The sequence below is a fragment of the Helianthus annuus genome, chromosome 6 (assembly GCF_002127325.2).
Source record: "Helianthus annuus cultivar XRQ/B chromosome 6, HanXRQr2.0-SUNRISE, whole genome shotgun sequence".
NCBI lineage: Eukaryota > Viridiplantae > Streptophyta > Magnoliopsida > Asterales > Asteraceae > Helianthus > Helianthus annuus.
Genome location: NC_035438.2, coordinates 107435538 through 107459238, shown reverse-complemented (window position 1 = coordinate 107459238; position 23701 = coordinate 107435538). Strand labels below are relative to the sequence as shown.

At 40.2% G+C, this 23701-nt stretch overlaps 1 protein-coding gene across 1 annotated transcript; it reads left to right on the top strand.

Annotated features, from left to right (window-relative positions):
• Positions 1–558: 558 nt before the first annotated feature.
• On the top strand, positions 559–1704 carry LOC110873937 (leucine-rich repeat extensin-like protein 5). Its single transcript, XM_022122970.1, has one exon. It carries the CDS (start codon positions 559–561, stop codon positions 1702–1704), a length of 1146 nt encoding a protein of 381 aa, XP_021978662.1.
• Positions 1705–23701: the final 21997 nt, after the last annotated feature.

The window sequence follows — 23701 nt, the reverse complement described above, 5'->3', positions numbered from 1 at the left end:
TATCGTATCCCAAGCCCGTATAACGGAAAATAAGTTAAAAGTATTTACCAGTGTAAACTGACGTATTTTCAAAAAGGTTAAGTGCAGGTACTACGCGTAATGGGCTGGAAACTCCGAGTATTAAAAAAAGAGTCTTGCAAGCTTTTAATACTTAAAGTCTGTTGAACAATAATTTCTTTCTGTTTTACATCCACCTGTGGATCCACTTACAACCGTTGTGTAATATTTTATTATACTTTCAATTTGGTTTGTATTATTACTTTAGACTTCCGTTGTGCATTTAAACTGTGATTATTTGACCATAATGATATCAACTACGTCACGATACTCCCCACCGGGCCCACCGGTAATACGTGGAATATCGCGGTGTGACAGGTTGGTATCAGAGCCAACATTGAGTGAATTAAACACTAGCCTTCTGTGTTTAATCTCAATGACACAGTTGCACATTCCTTGACTTCCGAGTCTAGGCAAATGACTTAGGATTAATCCTAATCCAAATTGTTTTTTTTTTCTTCTTGTTTGTTTCTTTTGTTTGTTTTGACAAGATCAAAGACAATGTCGCCACGTGTTAGAGGAAGAGGTGGAAGAGGAAAGGCCCCAGTGTTGACAAGAAATGATCATGAAGCCGGGCCATCCCACCGGCGAACACCTTCAGCGACCCTTAGCTCTAGTCCCCATGAGGAGTGGAGAACTTATTTAGAGTCTGCGAGACGCTCTGTCTCGCTCAGTTCCTCCCCGTCTTACCATCACTCGTTCGGACCTCATCAAGACGAGGGGCATAGCGAATCGCACCATTCCTTCATACCTTTGCAACGATCGGGTTCGCACCGTGCCTTCAAGGACCCGACCCCCTATTTCCAAAGCCGGTTCAATCCAATGAACCAGATTCATGAACCAGAGGGTCAAAACCCTTTGGGACCCGCTGACCACTATCCTGAAATACAGGACATGGAGATAAATGAAGATCCAGATCCGGAGATGCCACCAACTGGGACGCCGAAGCATCCCATCGACATATCTAGCGGATCATCATTTCATGGTTCGCCTTACAGGGGCCCTGACATTTTTGCTGAAAGATGGGCCACATACAAATGGGAGTACACTCCCCCTCGCAACCCACCTCCACAACAGCAGCAAGATCCCTCAGAGGATCTGCATTCCCAGGCGGTCACGCCACCACCACCACCACAGCCAGAACAACAACTGCCTCGAGAACCACCGTGGCGAAGAAGAACAGGTGCACAGATATCCGTGCGTGGGGGTTTCCACTTCAGCACCCCCCAACACTCAAGCAACAGCAACTATCCGCCGCTGTATGAAGACCCGCAAATGGGTGGGCCTTCAAACCCAGTTTCTGAAGTCGACTCTGCACCAGTCGCACCACCACTACCACCCATGGGTTATGAAAACCCAATTCCTTCTTACCCCGGTGCAGCAGCATATAACCCGTTTGAGCAAAAAGCTTATTCGGGTTACAACTACAACAATGCCCCTGATGTTGACCCGTACCTCGAGGCGGTGAACTACAATGCTCTCTACCCCGGAGGACCCTTTCAAGCTGCGTACCCAACTGGGTACCCGGCATATGGGTATCAATACCCACCACCTCCTCAACCTCAGCCGCAGCAGCAGCCGCAACCGCCACAGATCCAACCACCGCAGTACCAAGAAATCCTTCAGAGGTTGAACCAGGTGGAATGACAGGTAGACGAGGAGCTTAGGAGCCGCCGCGGTCTACTGAAAGGTTTGGCAAACCTTATAAAGGGGAAGAAAAAGAGGGATTATTAAAATCCTCATTTATTTGCTTTGTATTTCATTTTTCAATCAAGTCCCTGCGCGGACATTTAGGTCCCTGCGAGGACTTGCATTTCTTATTTTAGTCCCTGTGTGGACGAGTTATTTATTTAATAGTCCCGTTTAGGGCAGTTATGTACTTCTTTCAATTTTATGGAATGCTTTATTTTTAAAAATTTCATTTGTCATTATATGTATGAACATATTGTATGAAATAAATCAAAATATCATTCCAATTTACAATTGATTTGCCATTTAACATTAAAGGAAATCTTGAAGGTATAACCTAGCACATATGTCATTTTAGACATGGCCCTGATGGTAAAACCTTTTTAAGATTAAAATCCTTATTAACATCTAAAAACATGTTAGCACTCCTGGCAAATGTGATTCGATAAAATCACACTAGTCATCCTTGTATGGGATTTTTCCAATTCCTTATTCTTACTTAATAATTTAAAATATCCATTAGTGATGAAGTGCCTACGGGCCATATTCATTGTCTGATAAGACAAAAGACAGTTGTAGTCTGCGACTCCATGTCAAGAAAAGGTGATGAACTATGTTCAAACCTTAAGGCCTCAATCTTATAAGATCATGGCTTATAATTTAAAACTGTCCCTGTGACTAGGCCTTTTGTGCCACTTTAATATCTTTAATGATTTATAACCAAGGATAAATTATAATGATAATCCTAAATAAATATGACTAACAAATTAACCAATATGGTTTATATCTACCATGGTTAATAAATCATCAAAAAGGAGGATTCCATAATAACCTCTGAATAAATTATTGTCAATTGTTTTATAGCAATCAAGCTACATGGCTAATTCTCAAGAGGTTAACAGTCACCTAAGGGAGAGAAATGATACCACCAGAATTAATGTAGCTGGTGCAGATTTACAAGCAATGATAGATAATGCTGTCACTTGAGCCAGGACAGATAGTTCAAAGAATCAAGTGGTACTCGTAGCAGGACCCAATCTGTACCTCATACAAAACCACCTTCCAAGACACATGTATCTCATAAGGACGATTCTCATCATTCGTCGAATCAGAGAAGTGTTCCATCCAAATGAATTGTGCTCAACCAGGAGCCACGTGTTAAAACTTGCTCTTACAAATACTTCGTCTCTTGCAAGCCAAGGGACTTCACAGGAGAAAAAAGGGCCATTGATTGTATGACTTGGCTCGATGAGATGGATACTGTGGTTGATATCAGTGGTTGTACAGAATAGGATATTGTGAAGTTTGTTTCACAATCATTTAAAGGTGAAGCTTTAGCTTGGTGGAGGTCGTTAATCCAAGCTACAGGGAAGATTCCATTATATAATTTGACTTGGGGTCAATTTGTTGCATTGATCAAGCAAAATTTTTGTCCACAACACGAGGTGGAGAAAATCGAGACCGACTTCTTGACTCTGGTCATGAAGAACTTGGATTGTCAGACCTATGTTACAAGCTTCAATACCATGTCCCGATTGGTTCCCTATTTGGTCACACCGGAACCAAAGCACGTAGCACGTTTTATTGGAGGTCTAGCTCCAGAAATCAAAGGGAATGTGAAGGCGTCTAGACCTACCACATACAGGTCAGTGGTAGATCTGTCTCTATCTCTCACACTTGATGCTATCAGAAACAAGTCTGTCAAAGTTTCTGATGAGGGAAAGCGAAAGCGGGAGGATGAGAGTTCTCATCGCTCCGATAAGAAACGAAAGGGGAACTCTGATCATAGGAAGAGTTCTGGGTTTAAAAAAGATACCCAACAGTCAGGTGAAAAACTTAAGTGCAAGACCTGCCAGAAACATCGTTATGGGAAGTGTAGATTCGAGTCAAAATCGCAGTCACAGTCAAAGCCTAATGGATGTGGGATCTGCAAGTCCAAAGAGCATAAGACTTTGGATTGCAAGAAAATGAAAGATGCAACCTGTTATGGTTGCAACAAAAAGGGGCACATTAAGGCTAACTGCCCTAAGAATCCAAAGAAGCCTGAAGAGGCTAAGAAGACCAATGCTCGGGTCTTCCAAATGAATGCTCAGGAGGCAGTACAGAACGACAATGTGATAACAGGTACTTTTCTTATCAATGATGTTTATGCTAGAGTGTTGTTTGATTCTGGTGCAGACAAGTCTTTTGTAGACAATAAATTTTGTAAATTGTTAAATCTGCCTGTTAAAACTCTAAGCATAAAATATGAGGTAGAATTGGCCGATGGTACAGTAGAGACTGCTTCAACAATCTTAGATGGATGTTTTATATCCATTAGGAATCAATCTTTTCTGTTGTCCTTGCTTCCGTTGAAATTGGCAGGATTCGATATAGTGATAGGCATGGATTGGTTATCTCATAACCAAGCCCAAATTGTATGTGATAAGAAGCAAGTGGTTGTCAAGTCTCCTTATGGTGAGCCATTAACAATTCAAGGAGATACGCAGTATGGATTGCCTAAGCAAGTGTCTATGCTTAAAGCATCAAAGTGTTTGAAAAAAGGTTGTGTCATTTACATGGCACAGGTAACAGTTGATGAACCAAAGCCCAAGATCGAAGACATCCCTGTTATTTTTGAATATCCAGATGTATTCCCTGAAGAACTACCTGGTTTACCTCCAGATAGGCAAGTGGAATTCAAAATCGATATCATTCCTGGAGCAGCACCAGTTGCAAGAGCACCTTATCGATTGGCACCAACTGAGATGAAAGAATTGAGAACACAGTTGGATGATTTGTTGGCAAAGGGTTTTATTCGACCTAGATCATCCCCTTGGGGAGCGCCGATTCTATTTGTAAAGAAGAAGGATGGGTCAATGCGTCTGTGCATTGATTATCGTGAGCTGAACAAAGTTACTATCAAGAATAGATATCCATTACCCAGGATCGACGATCTGTTCGATCAACTTCAAGGAGCAAGCTACTTTTCTAAGATCGATTTGAGGTCAGGTTACAATTAGCTGAAGGTCAGAACCGAAGATGTGCATAAGAATGCATTCAGAACTCGATATGGTCACTACGAGTTCTTGTTGATGCCTTTCGGGCTCACTAATGCACCTGCAGCATTCATGGATCTCATGAATCGCGTTTGCAAGCCATATCTAGACAAGTTTGTCCTTGTTTTTATTGATAACATACTTATATATTCGAAGAATCAAGCCGATCATGAAAGACATCTCTGGTGTATCCTTAAACTTCTTAAGCAAGAGAAGCTCTACGCCAAGTTTTCAAAATCTGAGTTTTGGCTTCGTGAAGTCCAATTTCTTGGACATGTGGTAAGCGAGCGTGGTATCCAGGTGGATCCCGCTAAGATCGAAGCGATTATGAACTGGCAAGCACCAAAAACACCCACAGAGATTCGCAGCTTCTTGGGTCTAGCAGGATATTACAGACGTTTCATTGAAAACTTTCAAGGATTGCTCCACCTTTGACTTCGTTAACTCGCAAGAATATAAAGTTTGACTGGGGTCCCAAGCAACAAGAATCTTTTGAGATCCTCAAGCAGAAATTAAGCAATGCTCCGGTGTTAACATTACCAGAAGGGATTGAAGAGTTTGTTGTTTACTGTGATGCATCGCACACAGGTATGGGTTGTGTGCTTATGCAGAGAGGCAAGGTTATTGCCTATGCCTCACGTCAATTAAAGGTGCACGAAAAGAACTACACCACCCATGATTTGGAATTGGGTGTCGTTGTATTTGCACTAAAGCTTTGGAGGCACTATCTATTTGGAACCAAGTGTATAATCTATTCAGATCACAAGAGCCTTCAACATCTGTTTAACCAGAAGGATCTTAACATGAGGCAGCGTCATTGGATGGAGACATTAAATGATTATGATTGTGAAATTCGCTATCATCCAGGTAAAGCGAATGTTGTTGCTGATGCCTTGAGCAGAAAGGAAAGGGTTAAGCCTATTAGAATCAATGCCAAAAGCATTGAACTAAGGAACAACTTGAATGAAAAGTTGTTAGCTGCTCAAAAGGAAGTTGTTTTGGAAACTAATTCCCTGAATGAGAAGTTAGGCATCACTGCTGATCAATTGTCATGTGGCAAGGATGGGATCCTTAGACTAAATGGTCGAATCTGGGTCTCTATCCATGGAGGACTTAGAGACGTGATCCTTCAGGAAGCTCATAGTTCAAAGTATTCAGTCCATCCAGGCAGTGATAAGATGTACCAAGATTTAAAGGCAAATTATTGGTGGATAGGTTTGAAGAAATCTATAGCCACTTATGTGGCTAAATGTCTAACGTGTGCACAAGTTAAAGCCGAACATCAAAAGCCGTCAGGTTTACTACAACAGCCTGAACTTCCCACTTGGAAGTGTGAAATGGTAACTATGGATTTTATTACTAAGTTACCAAGGACAAAGCACGGGAATGATACTATTTGGGTTATAGTCGACAGGCTGACCAAGTCAGCTCACTTCTTGCCTATTAAAGAAACACACAGCTCTGATAAGCTAGCTCAGCTATACATGGATGAGATAGTATCTCTCCATGGAGTACCAGTATCTATTATTTCTGATAGGGATACTAGATACACGTCTCATTTTTAGAAAAGCTTTCAGCAATCCCTAGGCACTCGTTTAAACTTCAAGACTGCTTACCATCCTCAGACAGATGGCCAAAGCGAGCGTACAATTCAAACGCTTGAAGATATACTCAGGGCTTGTGTTATCGATTTAGGTGGAAGTTGGGATGACCATCTTCCTTTGGTTGAATTTTCGTACAATAATAGCTATCATTCGAGTATCCAAGCCGCGCCTTTTGAGGCCTTGTACGGAAGGAAGTGCAGAACGCCAGTTTGTTGGGCGGAAGTTGGAGAAACCCAACTATCAGGACCAGATATAGTCCTGGAGACGACAGACAAGATTGTGCAGATCCGTGATCGTCTGAAAGCTGCCAGGGATAGGCAGAAAAGCTACGTGGATAAAAGGCGTATGTCACACCCCCAAAATCCACCATGCGGAGTATCACCGCTTGGAGACATGACATGACCAGGATCGAGCCACCAATCATATTGAACAACGTAATAAGTAAATAAAATCAACCACAATACAATTGGTGACCAAAGCTAGTTAACTAAGTTCGAATTAAACAGCGGAAGCATTAAAGGTAAAACCCAAAACATAAGTCCATAGTTCATAAATTTAAAGTCCAAAGCGCAAGTTTAATAAGTTCATAAGGATTTAAATATTAAACACGGAACATAACAGTTTGTATCCCACAACGACTCCTTCCTCGTGCAAGCTCCAAGCATTTAACGACCTGTAAGGCATGTAACAACGAGTCAACAACAAAGTTGAGTAAGTTCACAGTTGGTTGATTAGTTTTAAGTTGTTTCTGAAAACGTGGTTTGTCTTTCGTTGGCGTAATTGTCGTGGGGGTTACCCCGTAGTTGAAAGCATGATTAACCAGTTCATTCTTTATTACCCAAACCATATCCGTGATCAGTGGGGGCTTCCCCATGTGAACCACTAGACCGTACCATATCGACTACTAACGCAAATAAGTTGTGCCCTACATCAGTGTCTATCATCACTGACAGTGTGCCATAGTCCATTAGTACACGCCCGTCCGACTGGCACGGTGTGAGGTTTGTTAAACCTAATAGCGCTATTAACTAATGACCCGCTCGCCATTGACCTCGGCGATTAAGTCGATATAAATTGAGGGACTTCATGATAGAGTTTTGTCTAGTAAGTTTTAAGGTTGTTGTCCTACCTAAGGAGGACGAACGTACGTAGTTCTACCCAAGAAGAATACGCAGGATTAATATTGGCATCCTACCTATGGAGGATGGCTGTACATATCCTACCCAAGGAAGATATGTAGATTCCGTTTTAAATTCTTTTACCCATTCCCAACCACCGGGAATCCCATGCCTTAGAAAGTGTGTGAACTCACCTCGGTTTGCTCGGTTAGATTCTCAAATATAGCTAACAGTCAAGGTCGGTAAATCACGTCCTAATATGATTACCAGTTAGTTTATTAGTGACTTCAAATAAGCACAAAGTTCCTACACGCGTCTATCACATAACATGCATCACTTTAACGGTTCACGCTCATATAAACATTCTACCTATAGCTACTCAAGAACAAGCATACGATATTGTACATATTACTTTCATTGACATATAACATGTTAGATCATCCTTAGATAACATACTCGACATTTAGATACGAAATTTACTACTTACGTCGTTTCAGCTTTTATGTTCAAACTGGGCTGTTTTCGGGAAGTTTAATAAAATAGTTACCTTGTTCCAAAAATTCCCAACTTTTTACAGAAGGTGCTAGACGATCCAAATATTATTTTGTAAAAATCTCGGGATCCAATTCATTACCAATATTTTATAAGAAATCATTTACCAGACTGTAATCAGATTCATTACTTTCTGACTGCAGTCCATGGAATAATTCACTAAAAATTCATTGTAAGTCGGATTGACGAAATTCCAGTGGGACAACTACTATGACATTAGTGTCCATCTACAGTACCAATTTCGTGATCTAGTTCTACTCAGGTTTCAAGTTATGATGAAGAATATAACACATATTTTCAGCAGCAAAAATGCAGCTTTAGCTGCTGTTACAAAACGACACTTTAAAAATAGTAAACAAAGTCCAAAAATTATGATTCCAGTGCCATTAGAACCGTATCTCATAATACATAAATCTAGGCTTCAGAAAATACAGTTTCCGTGTTATTAAGGTCCTGTTACAGCCAACTGAAGTTGGCTGTAATCACCAAACAGCCTTCTGTTTTCAGTTTTTAACATTCTAAAGCGCGTTCGATTGATTCCGTTAACATGTTTAGCGATAAATAACGATACTTACAGCAGATTATAAGTCCTTCATATCAGCACATAATCATCATACACCAAACAACATCATTCTAACATTATTTCTTCATGTATCATCTTGTTTAAGCTTATGTTCAAGTTTTAAGTGTAAGATCTTATGGTGTTCATATGTTTTCTTCATAATACATCTATTAACCACTAAAACAACATGTAAAATGCAAGGATCTAAGTTCTTACCACTAGTTCAAGACTAGGGAAGTTCAAGTGTAGAAAAGTGATGGTTAATAGCAAACGAAGAAGGTCCTTCCACTTCCGAGAGCACCAAGCTTCGTTATGCACCTTGTAGCACCTTTGTATGCTTGAAGAATGGATGAAGATGAACAAATGATGGTGATGGTGTGGTGGTTTGGGGTCGTCCGAACAAAGAAAGAAGGAAGAGAGGGTGTTTGTGAGAAATGGAAGTGGTGAAGTGAGAAGATGATGGTCTTGAGGTTAACTCTTATAACCTCCTACACTTCATTATCCATTGTGTAACATGCCACTTAATCCCCCAACATAATCCATTTTAATATTCAAGAAAGTCAATGGTGGTTCCCTCTAGGGTGACCATCGAATGGGGGGGGGGGTAAAGGGTTGGGTTTCAACTAAATGGTTAGGGAACTAGTTAGGAGTTAAGTATAATAGTTAAGTGTTTAGGTGTTATGCAATATCATAGTGTGTTATGATGTTCGGGAACCATAACTAGTTCAGAAAAAAATAAAACATTGTTTCTAGCATTATTTTGGCGTTTCGGGTATTGTCCGGTTGTTCGGTTCGGTGTTGTTCCGTTAAAGTGCTTAATTGATCCGTAACGTGTCTTTTGTAATATTTTTAGTGGCATTTTTATTTTTCAACACTGAGGAAAGCATACTTGACTATTTAGTAACTTTTCTGTACACTGCTAGTATGTTAACAAGCACATGTAAGTATAACACAGTAATCAGAAAGCAGTTAAGTGATTCAGCACAGTCATCAAGCGTTTTAATTTTCATTAATAAATTGTACGGATACATGGAACTATGAGGGTTGTCACATTCTCCCCCTGTTAAGAAAATTTTGTCCCGAAATTTAGCTCGTGGTTATTGAGGAAGCTAGCTACGTTGCGTTGGTTTCCTGGTTTTCCTGGGGTGTCACATCATCCCCCCGTTGATTTGGAATTTCGTCCCGAAATTCTGCAGTATACTTGTTGATTTCTCTGTTCATTGTATCATAGGATTCTTTCAATCTGTTTATGTTATGCAGCAACTCATTGTTCTGCTTGATTAAAGAATCACAGTTCATGCACTTTTCAGAAACTTTGACAGGTTCTGCATCAACTTTGACTTCAAATTCAGGAACATCCTTGACTGTTCTGTTTGATCGTAAAAATTCAGCTCTTCTCTTTTTCTCGGCTTCAGTTTCAGCTTTTAATCTCTCTTCCTCTTCTTCTTCTTCTTCAAGCTTTCTCCGTCTTGCTTCCGCAGCTTCCATTACTTTTCTGCACTTTTCAGCACATTTCAAATTGTAGGCATTTGCAATGAAAGCGTTAACATTTGAAGTGTTTTTGGACATCTCTTTGGCCATGAGTTCTTGATATGGGCAAAAATTGTCCCAACAGAAACCTTCAGCCAACTTTTCATCATCTTGTTCTGCCAAACACACTTTGCTGTTTGTTGGAAGATATTTATCCTAGCTAAAATTATCATATTTTCCCTGATTAACTAGACATGCTCTTTTTGAACCTTCAATCACATCTCTCCCGTGTGTAGTTTGTGCCTGATGCGATGCTTGTGGTGTGATTTGATGATAGATCGCCTTTTGTGATAATCGTTATTTCCGAAAGGGTTCTGAGCTCCACTTGCTTCTCGATTTGTGCACTCCCTCTTGAAATGCCCCTTTTCCCTGCAACGAAAACAAGTAACTTTAGATTTATCAAAACCTAAAGTTGAAACATTTGCATCACGAAAATCATCTCTTCCCGTAATTTGTTTAACCTTCTCAGCCCGTCTCAATACACTAGCCATGCACCATTTAATGTCCATCAGTTCCATTTCTTCGGCATCAATTTGATCGTAATCCTCTTTCATGAGCATTGGATTACCGATCTTTCCGGCCACAAAACTACTATAGGACTCTAGAACCATTCCCAACAAAGACATTTGATTTTTGGCAACTTCATCAGAATAATCTTGATCATTTTCAAGATTTAATACAATATTGCATTGAAGTTTTCTTCCATTCTTTGTTGCAGAAATGTTTGGATCGAATGATGAAAATCTTGTGCTACTTGATCCCTGAGGTTTCTTTTCAGAAGAATCTTTCACACTGAAAGCAGTTTCAATTTTTGGAGAATGATTTGTCGTTCCAGTAACACCACTCTTGTAATACAGACTGATGTCCTGTTCTCCATCGTAATTCTTCATCCTGGCGATCTTTCTCTGCTCCATCTCTTGAGCTTCCAGGTGTTTGATGAAGTCTCCCAGTGTCATCTTTTTAAAATCCTTTTTGTTGGATTTCAGCATCATCAGAAAAGTTCCCCAGATTTCATGAGGTAGCGCATCTGCAAGTTCTTCAATCAATTCATCAGTATCCTTTTTAATACCAAGTTTCGACATATTTCTCACCAAGTTACAATATCTCTCTATAATTTGCTTGGTGTTCTCAGATTTCAAACCACGGAACAAATCAAATTCTTTCTACATGAGAGACATTTTGTTTTTGAGCATATCATCGCTTCCAACAAATTTTGCTTCCAATTCTGTCCAAAATGAATAAGCAGTTCCATCATGTTGAAGCAGTATCAAAATATCTTCTTTTATCGCTTGCTGAAGCAGACTCACCATCAATTTTTCGTCTCTATATTTCTTTTTCTCTTCAGTACTCATTTCTCTAATTGTTTGTTGCACACCATTTGTTGTGGGTTTAACATATGGTTCTTCAGTGTGTTCCCACGCATCCAAATAATAAGCTTCAACCCAATTCCCAAACCGTTCGGACCATACATTGTAATCATCAATATCCATGAGCTTAGGCAGTTTCTGAGATGTCCCGGTTTCATTTTCAAGTAAAGTATTCTGCGTGATTGTAATTGGACTAGCAATGGCGTTATAGAATTCGTTGTCCATTGTTCAATTGTCAAAAGTTCATAAATTTCCAAGTTTAGGAAAAATTGACTTAGAAGCGAAATCCCAAAATGTCACAATAAGCGATATCTCAATTGTCACAATAAGCGAAATCTCAAGTGTCACAAAAAGCGAAATCCCAAGTGACATTGGAGCGAAATCACACTGTGCCTTGTGAGCGAAATCACTCTTGAATTGTCCACAAAAGCGAAATCAGATTTAATGGTCCACAAGAGCGAAATCAGCGAGTGTCCTATGAGCGAAATTAGATCTTTTGGTCCTCAAAAGCGAAATCAGCTATGATCCAGGAGCGAAATCAGGCATGATGTCATCATTTTCACGAGTCACTATGAGCGAAACCCCAAAAATACTAAGTTTTAGGTCGATTTTAGCTTTGAAACTTTCAAGGGTTTATTAATGCATGATTACGAGTGCTGTGTGTGAAATTGAGCTGGTTTTACCGTGAAAAATTTTCAAAAATGAGAAAGAAGATGTAGAAAATCAGAATATGCAGCTGAAATGGCAAGAACTCTTCCTCCTGAGCTCTGATACCACTTGTAGGATCGTTTTCGGCCCTGATTGAGTCGATCAGAAGAATTCCTATCCAAAACAAGAGGCGGAAACTAATGCTTTGGTGCGATTTCAGCTGGATTCACTTTTAACTGTTGTTGTATTGATTACTGAAGCGATTACACGTTCTGACAACACTTCGGCAGCACTTCGTGGCTTACCGGAAGAACAACACCTAGAACTATGTGTTAGATTTCGCTTATACAACCCCTATTTATTTATAGGTAACATGATTTCGCTCTTATGTACATGACCATATGAGCGAAATCACCTGATTGACACATGAGCGAAATCAGGTCTTGACACATAAGCGAAATCAGAACAATGACACATGGGCGAAATCACCTCTAACACATGTTTCTTGGATTTCGTGCCCTGTTCTATCCTATACAACGCAAGACTCGATACAAGACATCGACAGACGGATGCACCAACACTTTCCAAGGTGAGACTTTGAGTAGCACTTGATCCCCAACCTGGAACTCGAGTGGTTTCCTTCGCTTATCAGCATAGCTTTTCTGACGGTCACGGGATGCCGCCATTCGTTGTCGTATCTGAGCAATCTTCTCGGTTGTATCCACTACAAGCTCTAGGCCTGTGATTTAACTGTCGCCAACCTCTGCGCAACAAAGAGGTGAACGGCATTTCCATCCATACAATGCCTCAAACGGAGCGGCCAGGATGCTGGTGTGGTAGCTGTTGTTATACGAAAACTCCACTAGCGGAAGGTGCTTTTCCTAACCATTACCAAAATCGATTACACATGCCCTAAGCATGTCTTCAAGGGTCTAGATGGTGCGTTCAGATTGCCCATCCGTCTGTGGGTGGTAAGCGGTGCTCATATCTAAACGTGAGCCAAAAGACTTGTGCATAGCTTGCCACAGTTCAGATGTAAAACGTGCGTCACGATCAGAAATGATGGAGGTTGGCACTCCGTGCCTTGATACCACTTCTTTTAGATAGATGTCTGCTAGAGTAGAAAACTTATCCGTTTCCTTGATGGCCAGAAAATGTGCAGACTTCGTCAGTCGATCCACGATCACCCAAATGGTATCATTTCCGCGTTGAGATCTGGGCAGGCCAGTAACGAAATCCATGGAAATTTGCTCCCATTTCCATTTAGGTATCTCTGGTTGTTGAAGTGGGCCTGATGGTTTCTGGTATTCGACCTTGACCCTAGCACAATTCAAGCATTTACTGACGTAGGTTGCTATGCTGGCTTTCATACCAGGCCACCAGTATGTAGTCTTGAGATCATGGTACATCTTATCTGAACAAGGATGTACTGAATAACGAGACTTATGTGCTTCATCCATCACAAGCTCGCGTAAGTCTCCATAAAGTGGAACCCAGATGCGTCTGTTAACATAGTAGGCGCCGTTTTCCTTTTGTTCTAGTCGTTGCCTCGATCCTCGTAAGGACTCAGCCCTGATGTTCTCTGCCTTCAATGCTTCAACCTGAGCATCGCGAATCTGAGCGGGGAGGTTAGATTGGATGGTAAGTTGTAACGCACGTACACGCTTAGGTATAGTATCCTTTCGACTGAGGGCGTCGGCCACAACATTGGCTTTGCCCGGATGATACTTGATCGCACACTCGTAATCATTCAAGAGTTCGACCCATCGGCGCTGTCGCATATTCAATTCCTTTTTCTTGAAGATATGCTCGAGACTCTTGTGATCGGTGTAAATGGTGCACTTGGTACCGTACAGGTAATGTCTCCATATCTTAAGCGCGAAAACAACTGCTCCCAATTCCAAGTCGTGTGTAGTGTAGTTCTTTTCGTGAACCTTAAGTTGGCTCGATGCGTAGGCAATGACCTTGTCACGTTGCATCAACACGCAACCAAGTCCTTGGATGGAAGCGTCGCAATAAACCACAAAATCATCTGTGCCTTCAGGCAATGAGAGGATAGGCGCGCTACAAAGTCTATCCTTTAAGTGCTGAAATGCGGATTCCTGTGCATCACCCTAGAGATAGGTGACACCCTTCTGAGTCAGTGAAGTGAGGGGTTGCGCAATCTTGGAGAAATCCTTGATGAATCTTCTGTAGTATCCTGCCAAACCCAAGAATTGGCGGATTTCTGTTGGTGTACGGGGTGCAGGCCAATTCTTGATCGAGTCAACCTTGGATGGATCTACATGAATCTGTTAGTGCCTTAATGTCTATCGCCTTCGTCAATCCAAGCCGTAGCGAGAAACTGAAGAAATCAAGCTTATATTGTAATATTTAGATAGTTTTAGCAAGGTGGCATTTTGGTAATTAATGAGAAATCTCATTAATTCCAAGGCCTATAAATAGGAGCTTTAGTTGTAAAGTGTAAGACTTTTGCTCATTTGGTGATTTAGGAGATTCAAGTCTAGAGAGAGAAAGTACTCTCTACGTGATTTTTGTATCGTACACGTTATATCTTTCAATAGATTCACGATTCTAGTACGTTAGTGTGTGTTCGGTCATGCACGTTCACAGATTCCGCACGTCGAACGTTCGTTACGCAATTGAACGGTGTCAAAACTGATCCTACAATTGGTATCAGAGCTCAGGAGGAGGAGTTCTGCAGTATTCAGCTGATTTTCATTGAGATTTCTTACTTCTACACCTTCTTTCATCATTTCAGAAAGTTTTACCGGTCAAAATTTGCTCAAAATTTCACAGACTGTGTGTTATTGGACATAGACAAATCCCTGAGAGTTTGAGACCTAAATCCAGACTAAAAATGGATCAAATTAACCTCCGATTAGGTTTTGCTTATTCGTACATTCTGAGATTTCGCTTATTTGGACCAACTGATTTCGCTCATAGCTGCACAAATCAAAGGGTTTCGCTCGAAATAACCCTAGTTTCGCTCATTTGAACCTACTGTTTTCGCTCTTGTGTCACAACAAGAGGTTTCGCTTTTGTGAACAAGAGGTTTCGCTTTTGTGAACAACAGTAGGTTTCGCTTTTAAGGTCACCAAAATCATAGTTTCGCTCCAACGGTCCAATAAAATCAAGTTGTCGGTCATTTAAATTGAACAATTAAAGCTATCCACTAAACAAACGGTCCAATGAAATAAAGAAATCATCTGAAGTTGTCGGATCTTTAATTGATGTTATCGACCACTTGTGGTTGCATGTGATTAAAAAATTTCGGCCCAATCATACTTGTTAGATATATCGGCTTTGCATGTGATTTGATTAGATAAGGCCCAATTTCAGATATTGCATGTGAACAAATAAGTTTTGTCAGAATTTGTGTTTTTAAAATCATTTGATCTCGGTTATTGCATGTGAAGTTCACGGCCCAATCTTATAACGGATTAGTGGATTGTTTGGCCCAATCAGCTAACATTTACGGCGGCACATTATCTGATGTTTTGATATGTGATTTGTAGGCACATTATATGTGATTTGCATAGTGTTTTACCGTCCAAGAGTTTGTGTTGTGAATTGCTAGTTGTCGGCCCAGTAGGTGTGGTAATCGGTCACATTTTATAATCGGCTCAATCACAGTGTAATACAGCTCATTTAATACAAAGTTTGGATCAAATAAATTGAACTGTTTAACACAAGTGTCAGCCCACTTAGGATTACCTGTCCAATCACTAAATCGAATCAAAAGAGTTGTCAGTAGTGTTCTTGGCCCAAGATCCACTTTAAACAAAAGGCCCAATGAGAGTTGTGCATGTGATTTCATAAAAGGTTGTCGATCAGTTTTAAAATTGTTGGTCATTTACAATTTGAGTGCATGCAAGTTCTGCCACGTGAAGTTTTTGAGTTTATGTAGCAATTCATGAGATATTTGCATGTGATTTGTTTGTTTACATTGTGAGCCATTCAATAGGGTAACAATCCGGATTCTAGAGATTTTACTTGTTCAAAGTTTTAAAGTACATCAAATCGAGTGGAAATCCGAACCAGTTGTCACCCGATCCTAAGATCCTAATCAATTTTATTTGTCTGTGTTTCAAGTGATTTGTTAAGCATAGGATACTCGCCCGAGCTAATCCTCAAACGATCCTAACTGATTTTAGATTGTGTGAAATTTTGTATTGTTTGAAAATTTGTTGTTGTGAATTTTTCATTACCAAAGCATGGATTCTGAGATTTATATTGCACTGAACAAGTTTGATAATTTTACAGGTATCAAGGGAGAGTCTACAAAAGAATTGATTGACAGGTATTGCCTTTTAGTTGTGAAGATGGGGAGATTGAAGATAACCAAGACCAATGAGGAATTGAAAGACAAATTGGCAAACGCATTGCCATATGATGAGTGGAGTACTTACTTGATGATGTTGAAGAACAATTCAAACTATGAATTTCTCAACCTTAGTGGATTCATCGAAAAGATTGAAGCTCAAGAACTTGAGTTCCAAAAGATTAGAAAATTGAGGTCTGATTCAAGAGAGAAGAGTAAAGCAGCAACTGATGAAGAAAAATTCAAATCTGAAGAAAATGTTCAAGTGGTAGAGAAGCAAATTGACGAAATTTCAGCTATTAAAGTTGAGAAGAAGGCTGAAGCTGTAAAGATGATCGAGAAGTGCTTAAATTGTGAAAATCTGCAATCTGAAAATGCCAAACTCTTGAGAGTTTTAGAGAGTTTGACATTAGAAAACAAAAATTTTTAAAATTCAGAAAATGATTTGAAAATTCAAATAAAAATTTTAGAAAATGAAAAAGTAAAAATTGAAAAAGATTTTCAAAATCAAATAAAGATTTTAGAAGATGAGAAAGATATTTTTGGTAAAAATAATCTTGAAAAACAAATTGCAATAAATTCTCATCTTGCTAAAATCATTCAGCTTGAAAAAGAAGCTGAAAGTGATCGGAATAAAATTGCTGAGTTAGAAAATAAGTTGAAAGGTTTTGTGACTTCTGCATCATATGTTTGTCCAGAACCGATCAATGATGTTCCAATAAGTGACGATGTCACAAACTTTGACAATGTCAAAGTTGAAGATTGTGATGAGAAATCTGATGATGAAAATGAAAAAATTGAAAAACAAAAATTGTTTTTGAAATTAAAAGAAAATTTTCAGAAAACTGTTCTGCAATCAACTGAAAAAGGTGAATGCTCTAAACAAAAACCTTTGAAGAAGAAAGCGGAACAAAAACAAAAAATTAAAAAGGAGAAAATTGTTCAAAAAGAAAATAACAGCTCATCAGATCGATCATCCAATCAAAATCAAAAATTACAAAAAGTAAAAAATGATAATTCAAAAATTGTTGGTAATAAGTGGTGCAGGTCGGACCACAGTGCTCAAAAGTCAAATCCAGCAATCAAGAGGAGAAAGGAATATCACCAAGCCAAACAATGCTATGATCTGAGCATCTGGTGTGAAAGTGGTGATTGGTACGATAACAGAGTGTGTTACCGATGCGGTTATCAAGGACACATTGCTGCTAACTGCCAGAATTGGAGTTATGAGACGAGAAGATGCTATATTTGTCAAATCAAAGGTCACATTGCCAGAGATTGCCCAAGGAGATCAACTGAAAGATTGAGGGCTAATTCTCAGAAATTGGCAAAAATTCCAGTCAATGTCAAGCCCAAAGAACAAAAGGTTCAAGAACCTAAAGCTCAAGAAATGAAAGTAAAGCTTTCTCAAGGGCAGAAAGACAGACTGAGGAAGAAGAGGAAGAAGGCTAGAGAGTATCTAGAGAAGATTTTGTCCTCGGGTTCATCTGTTGGTAAGAATAAGAGTTCTGATGAATCGACTCCTTCGATTGCAAAATCAAGCAAGATGAATTCATCAGATACAAATCTGAGGACAGAAGAGAGAAAGAAGAAAAAGAAAGTTGTCGGCGATGAATCTGGCTCATCAAAGTCAGACAAGTCACACTCAGGCAATGATTCTGGTGTGTCAAAACTAGAAGAGCCATTTGTTGAGGTAAAATCTGAGAATTCAGGTTTAACAATGGATGATGCAAATTTTCCACCATTGTTGAACAAGAATTCAAAATCACCCAAGGACAGTCAGGCTTGGGTGAAATTATTCAAATAGAAAAACCTGACTTGCCGGAGTTCCCAGGTTGGTAAGCGTGGAACATGATTCGGCACATTTCTTAAAACAATGTGATGATAAAACCCCAAGATTGTGAAAAGACAAACAAAACTAATTTTCCGGAAAAACCATTTTGATTAAAACAAACTTAAGTGTTTTGAAATCTAAATGGGAAATAGTTTGTTGTCAGGGGGAGTTCTGATTGTTTACGCCAAATGGATGGCGAATTGAAGCGATTTGATATCAGTTTGTCACGTTTCTTGTATAGTTTTGTTTCAAATTTTCCCATAAAATCAAAATTGAAACATATTTTGATTTTAGGGGGAGAAAAATTTTTAAAAAAATTAGAAAATTTGAAAATGTCAAAAACATTGAAAAATTAAAAATGAGTTTTGTTGAGACAAGAGGAAATGATAGTAAATCAGTGGACTATCACAGCATGCTAAAGAAATGAAATGTAAAATGTGATAAACGATCTCACTAAAGATGTGACGATAGGCTCAGCTAGACTAGTAGATTTGCGATAACGATACAAACTTAAATGAAAAAGCCTAGTTCTAGTGGGAAACATGGTTGAAAGCATAGTACTTAGTTTTGTCCTTCGTGATTGTGTACCTACTCAGTAATCGCTGAATGCAAAGAGCATAAAAACCGGTCAGTTTGTGAACTTTCACAACTTGCTGAAAAAGTCACTGTGATTGTGCATTTCATTTTGCAAAGATTTAAACTTGTTTTATTTCTTTATTTTGTTTAAGCATTGGACATCCTCTACGTATACGTGAGTATCGACCTGGATGTTATTGCCTAAACGTTCTGCTTTATTTTCCTTGGTGTTTCCTTTAAGCTTTGGACCTCCTCTGCGTATACGGGAGTATCGACCTGGTGGTTAAAGCCTAAACAACTTCAACTTATTTTTATTTTCTTATTTTGTTTAAACATTGGACTTTCTCTGCGTATACGGAAGTATCGACCTGATTGCTAATGTTTAAACATTCTGCTTTGTTTTCGCACATATCACAGTTGATGAAAGTTTAAAGGCATTACTTGAGTTAGTGTATTGCATGCTGAGGGGATATGCTGAGATCGTGGGGTCCATAAGAACTTAGTGCATAATTAATATACCTTAACGTATCGGTAAGCATTTCGAAAGTTTTTAGATTGAGTTTAAGAGGACAATTATATCGTCAATCAACGTGAATCGTTTAGAACTTAATATGTTTAAAGCTTAACGGTGCTAGTGATTTGTCTCAAAAACTGATATGATCCTCTTACACAAACTCACAAAAATAAAGTTTGTATATATTTTATTTCTGCATTTAAATTTTGTTTTTGCACTTATGTTTCATATTTTTGAAAAAATCCAAAAAGATTTTCGACAACTGATGTTGAAAAGCTTATATTCAAAATCTCAAAGGCTAAACAAGATGAACAATTGGTTTGGTTAAGATGATGAGAAGTTGGAAGATAATCCTCAAATTTTTAGATGATTCATTAATTTGAATCACAATATTGTGTGTTATATGTTTGAGAATTTTGAGTGAATTCTTTTAGAGTCAAAATTATTTTGTCTTACGAGAGGTTGAGATGTGTAGGTTTCTGATTCTGTTGCTACGGAAAGCCAGGCGTCGATCCTAAAAGCACGGAAGCTTGACGGAAAGGGGAGCCTGAAGAAAGAGACTACTAAGGAGGGGAGCAACTAAAGCTGAAGACAGATCCACGGGGATTCTGTTCGAGAAAGAGAAAGACAAGACGCTACGAGATTGACTGCGGCAATATCCAAGGGGGAGATTGTTAGTGCATTAATGTCTATCGCCTTCGTCAATCCAAGCCGTAGCGAGAAACCGAAGAAATCAAGCTTATATTGTAATATTTAGATAGTTTTAGCAAGGTGGAATTTTGGTAATTAATGAGAAATCTCATTAATTCCAAGGCCTATAAATAGGAGCTTTAGTTGTAAAGTGTAAGACTTTTGCTCATTTGGTGATTTAGGAGATTCAAGTCTAGAGAGAGAAAGTACTCTCTATGTGATTTTTGTATCGTACACGTTATATCTTTCAATAGATTCACGATTCTAGTACGTTAGTGTGTGTTCGGTCACGCACGTTCACGGATTCCGCACGTCGAACGTTCGTTACGCAATCGAACGGTGTCAAAACCGATCCTACAGAATCCCATCCTTGTTTACCACATGGCCTAGAAAGTGGACTTCGCGAAGCCAGAAGTCACATTTCGAAAACTTGGCATACAACTGCTCTTTTCGAAGAAGTTCCAGAATAAGCCTCAGATGTTGCTCGTGTTCCTCCTGACTCTTAGAATAGATCAGGATGTCGTCAATGAATACTATGACAAACTTATCCAGGTAAGGCTTGAACACTCGGTTCATGAGATCCATGAAGACCGTTGGTGCATTCGTTAATCCGAAAGGCATAACCAGAAACACGTAATGGCCGTAACGAGTTCTGAATGTTGTTTTGGAGACGTCCTCCTCTCGGACTCTCAGCTGATGGTAGCTCGATCTTAAATCAATCTTAGAGTAATAACTCGACCCTTGCAATTGGTCGAACAAACCATCAATGCGTGGAAGAGGATAACGATTCTTCACGGTCACCTTGTTGAGTTCGCGGTAGTCAATACACATTCTGAAGGTACCGTCTTTCTTCTTTACGAATAATACTGGAGCTCCCCAAGGCGAAGAGCTAGGACGTATGAAACCCTTTTCCAAGAGTTCTTGTAGTTGCGTGGACAGTTCTTCAAGTTTTGATGGAGCTAGACGATATGGTGCTCGAGCTACTGGTGCTGCTCCAGGAGCTAGCTCGATTTGAAACTCAACTTGGCGGTGAGGCGGAAGACCAGGTAATTCCTCAGGAAATACCTCGGGAAAGTCGCGCACAATAGGAATGTCTTCTATCTTCTTTTCTTCTGAGGATGCATCAGAGACGAGGGCTAGAATAGCAGTGTGGCCCTTACGCAAACACTTCTGGGCCTTAAGGAAGGAGATGATGCCCGCAACAGCACCACTCTTGTCGCCACGAATTACGAGGGGTTCTTTACCAGAACGAGGGATACGGACGATTTTCTCCTTGCAAATAATCTCCGCTTGATGTTGAGATAACCAATCCATCCCAATGACAACGTCAAAACTACCCAGAACGATAGGGATGAGGTCGATAGAAAAGGCCTGGTTGGCAAGGACAAGCTTGCAACCCTTAACTACCTGTGTAGCCTCTAAACTTTTACCATTTGCTAACTCTACGATGTACTTGGTGTTCAAAAGTGTCGGAGTATGCTTAAGCATCTGACTATCTTTTAAGGACGCATAGCTAGTATCGGCACCCGAATCAAATAAAACAGTAACAAAGAAATCATCCAGAAGAAACTTACCCATCACAACGTTGGGATCATTCCTTGCTTCACCCTGACCAATCACAAACACACGACCTTGGGCGCCATTGCCATTATTGTTACCTCTGTTGTTGCCTCCGTTGTTGCCTCCATTGTTGTTTCCATTGTGGTTCCCGTTTCTTTGGTTGTTCTGATTTTGGTTTAACTGAGGGCAGTTCCTCTTAAAGTGGCCTTCAGCGCCACACTGAAAGCATCCTTTATTGCCCTGCTGTTTCTGCTGCTGGTGGTTCTGTGGAGCATGTTGTTGTTGTTGGCGATTCTGATTCGCAGGACGTGGGCTCCTGCAATCTTTAGCTTCATGACCCAGCTTGTGACATCTCTGACAATAACCCTTGTTGCACTGCCCGTTGTGATGCTTGTTGCATCGATTGCACTTGGGGTGGTTTCCTCGGTATCCACCCTGTCCTTGACCACCAGTAGATTGCTGACCAGGACTCTGGTGGTCATCAGTCTTTCGCTGCTGAGTTGAACTGAAGTAGAACCCTTGCCCGAATTTCCATCCCACTTGTGCTTATTATCATTAGGAGCATCAGAAGTATTAGCGCTAATACGCTTGGGCAGCCTGTTCTGCTCAACTGCCTGATCAGTGAGACGATGAGCCAACTTGATGATTTGTTGTATGGTGCCAAGATTAGCTGAGGTTACGTGGTTTTGAATTTCTGGCACCAAGCCCTTAAGGTACAGCTCAATGCGCTTGATGGGAGGGTCCACCATAGTAGGGCACAAGATGGCTAGCTCATTTGACCTCTTCGTGTATGCCTCAATCTCAGACCCCGTCATCTTCAAATTGAAAAATTCCACCTCCAGTTTGTGGATGTCGTCACGACTGTAGTACTCTTCTTTAATCAGTTCTTTGAAACCGTTCCATGGGGTGGCATTAGCAACCGCCAGCCCTAGCAGTTGAACCTGCGCTTTCCACCAGGTTAACGCAGCACCTTCGAGTGTTCCAGTGGCATATTTCACCCTACGATCCTCGGGGCATTCACACATCTCAAAAACAGACTCAAGCTTCTCGAACCAGTGAAGAAGGCCTACAGCTCCTTCTGTGCCGCTGAAAGTACTAGGTCGGCAATCCATGAATGTCTTGAATGTGCACACAGGAGGCTGAGCATGTTGACCTCCGGCAGGAACAGCTGCGAGTGCCTCAGCAACTCGTTCGTTGATCAAAGCCGTCAGCTGGGCTTGAGTTAGGTTGATACGTCCTCCGCGTCCGTTCATGATCTTCACAACGAAGCAACGTAAGTGAGAAAAGTGTCGCGAAAGTGCGTAAGTGTGGGACGACAGGAGAGAGTAAGCACACAAGGTTCAAATAGCAATTATCACGTTAATTAATGCACAGCGTGAGCTATCTAACCGACAATATAACATAAATCATACCACATATTGTGTCGAGTCTTGCACGTAGAGCGAAGCGTCGTTGTAGATCGTTGAGCACTGTACCGGTTATAGTCTGGTTTTATCAAAAAGCTTTTCCCTTTTTAAAACCAAGTTCACTAAAACCAATGGCTTTGATACCAATCTGTCACACCCCCAAAATCCACCATGCGGAGTATCACCGCTTGGAGACGTGACATAACCAGGATCGAGCCACCAATCATATTGAACAACGTAATAAGTAAATAAAATCAACCACAATACAATTGGTGACCAAAGCTAGTTAACTAAGTTCGAATTAAACAGTGGAAGCATTAAAGGTAAAACCCAAAACATAAGTCTATAGTTCATAAATTTAAAGTCCAAAGCGCAAGTTTAATAAGTTCATAAGGATTTAAATATTAAACGCGGAACATAACAGTCCGTATCCCACAACGACTCCTTCCTCGTGCAAGCTCCAAGCATTTAACGACCTGTAAGGCATGTAACAACGAGTCAACAACAAAGTTGAGTGAGTTCACGGTTGGTTGATTAGTTTTAAGTTGTTTCTGAAAACGTGGTTTGTCTTTCGTTGGCGTAATTGCCGTGGGGGTTACCCCATAGTTGAAAGCATGATTAACTAGTTCATT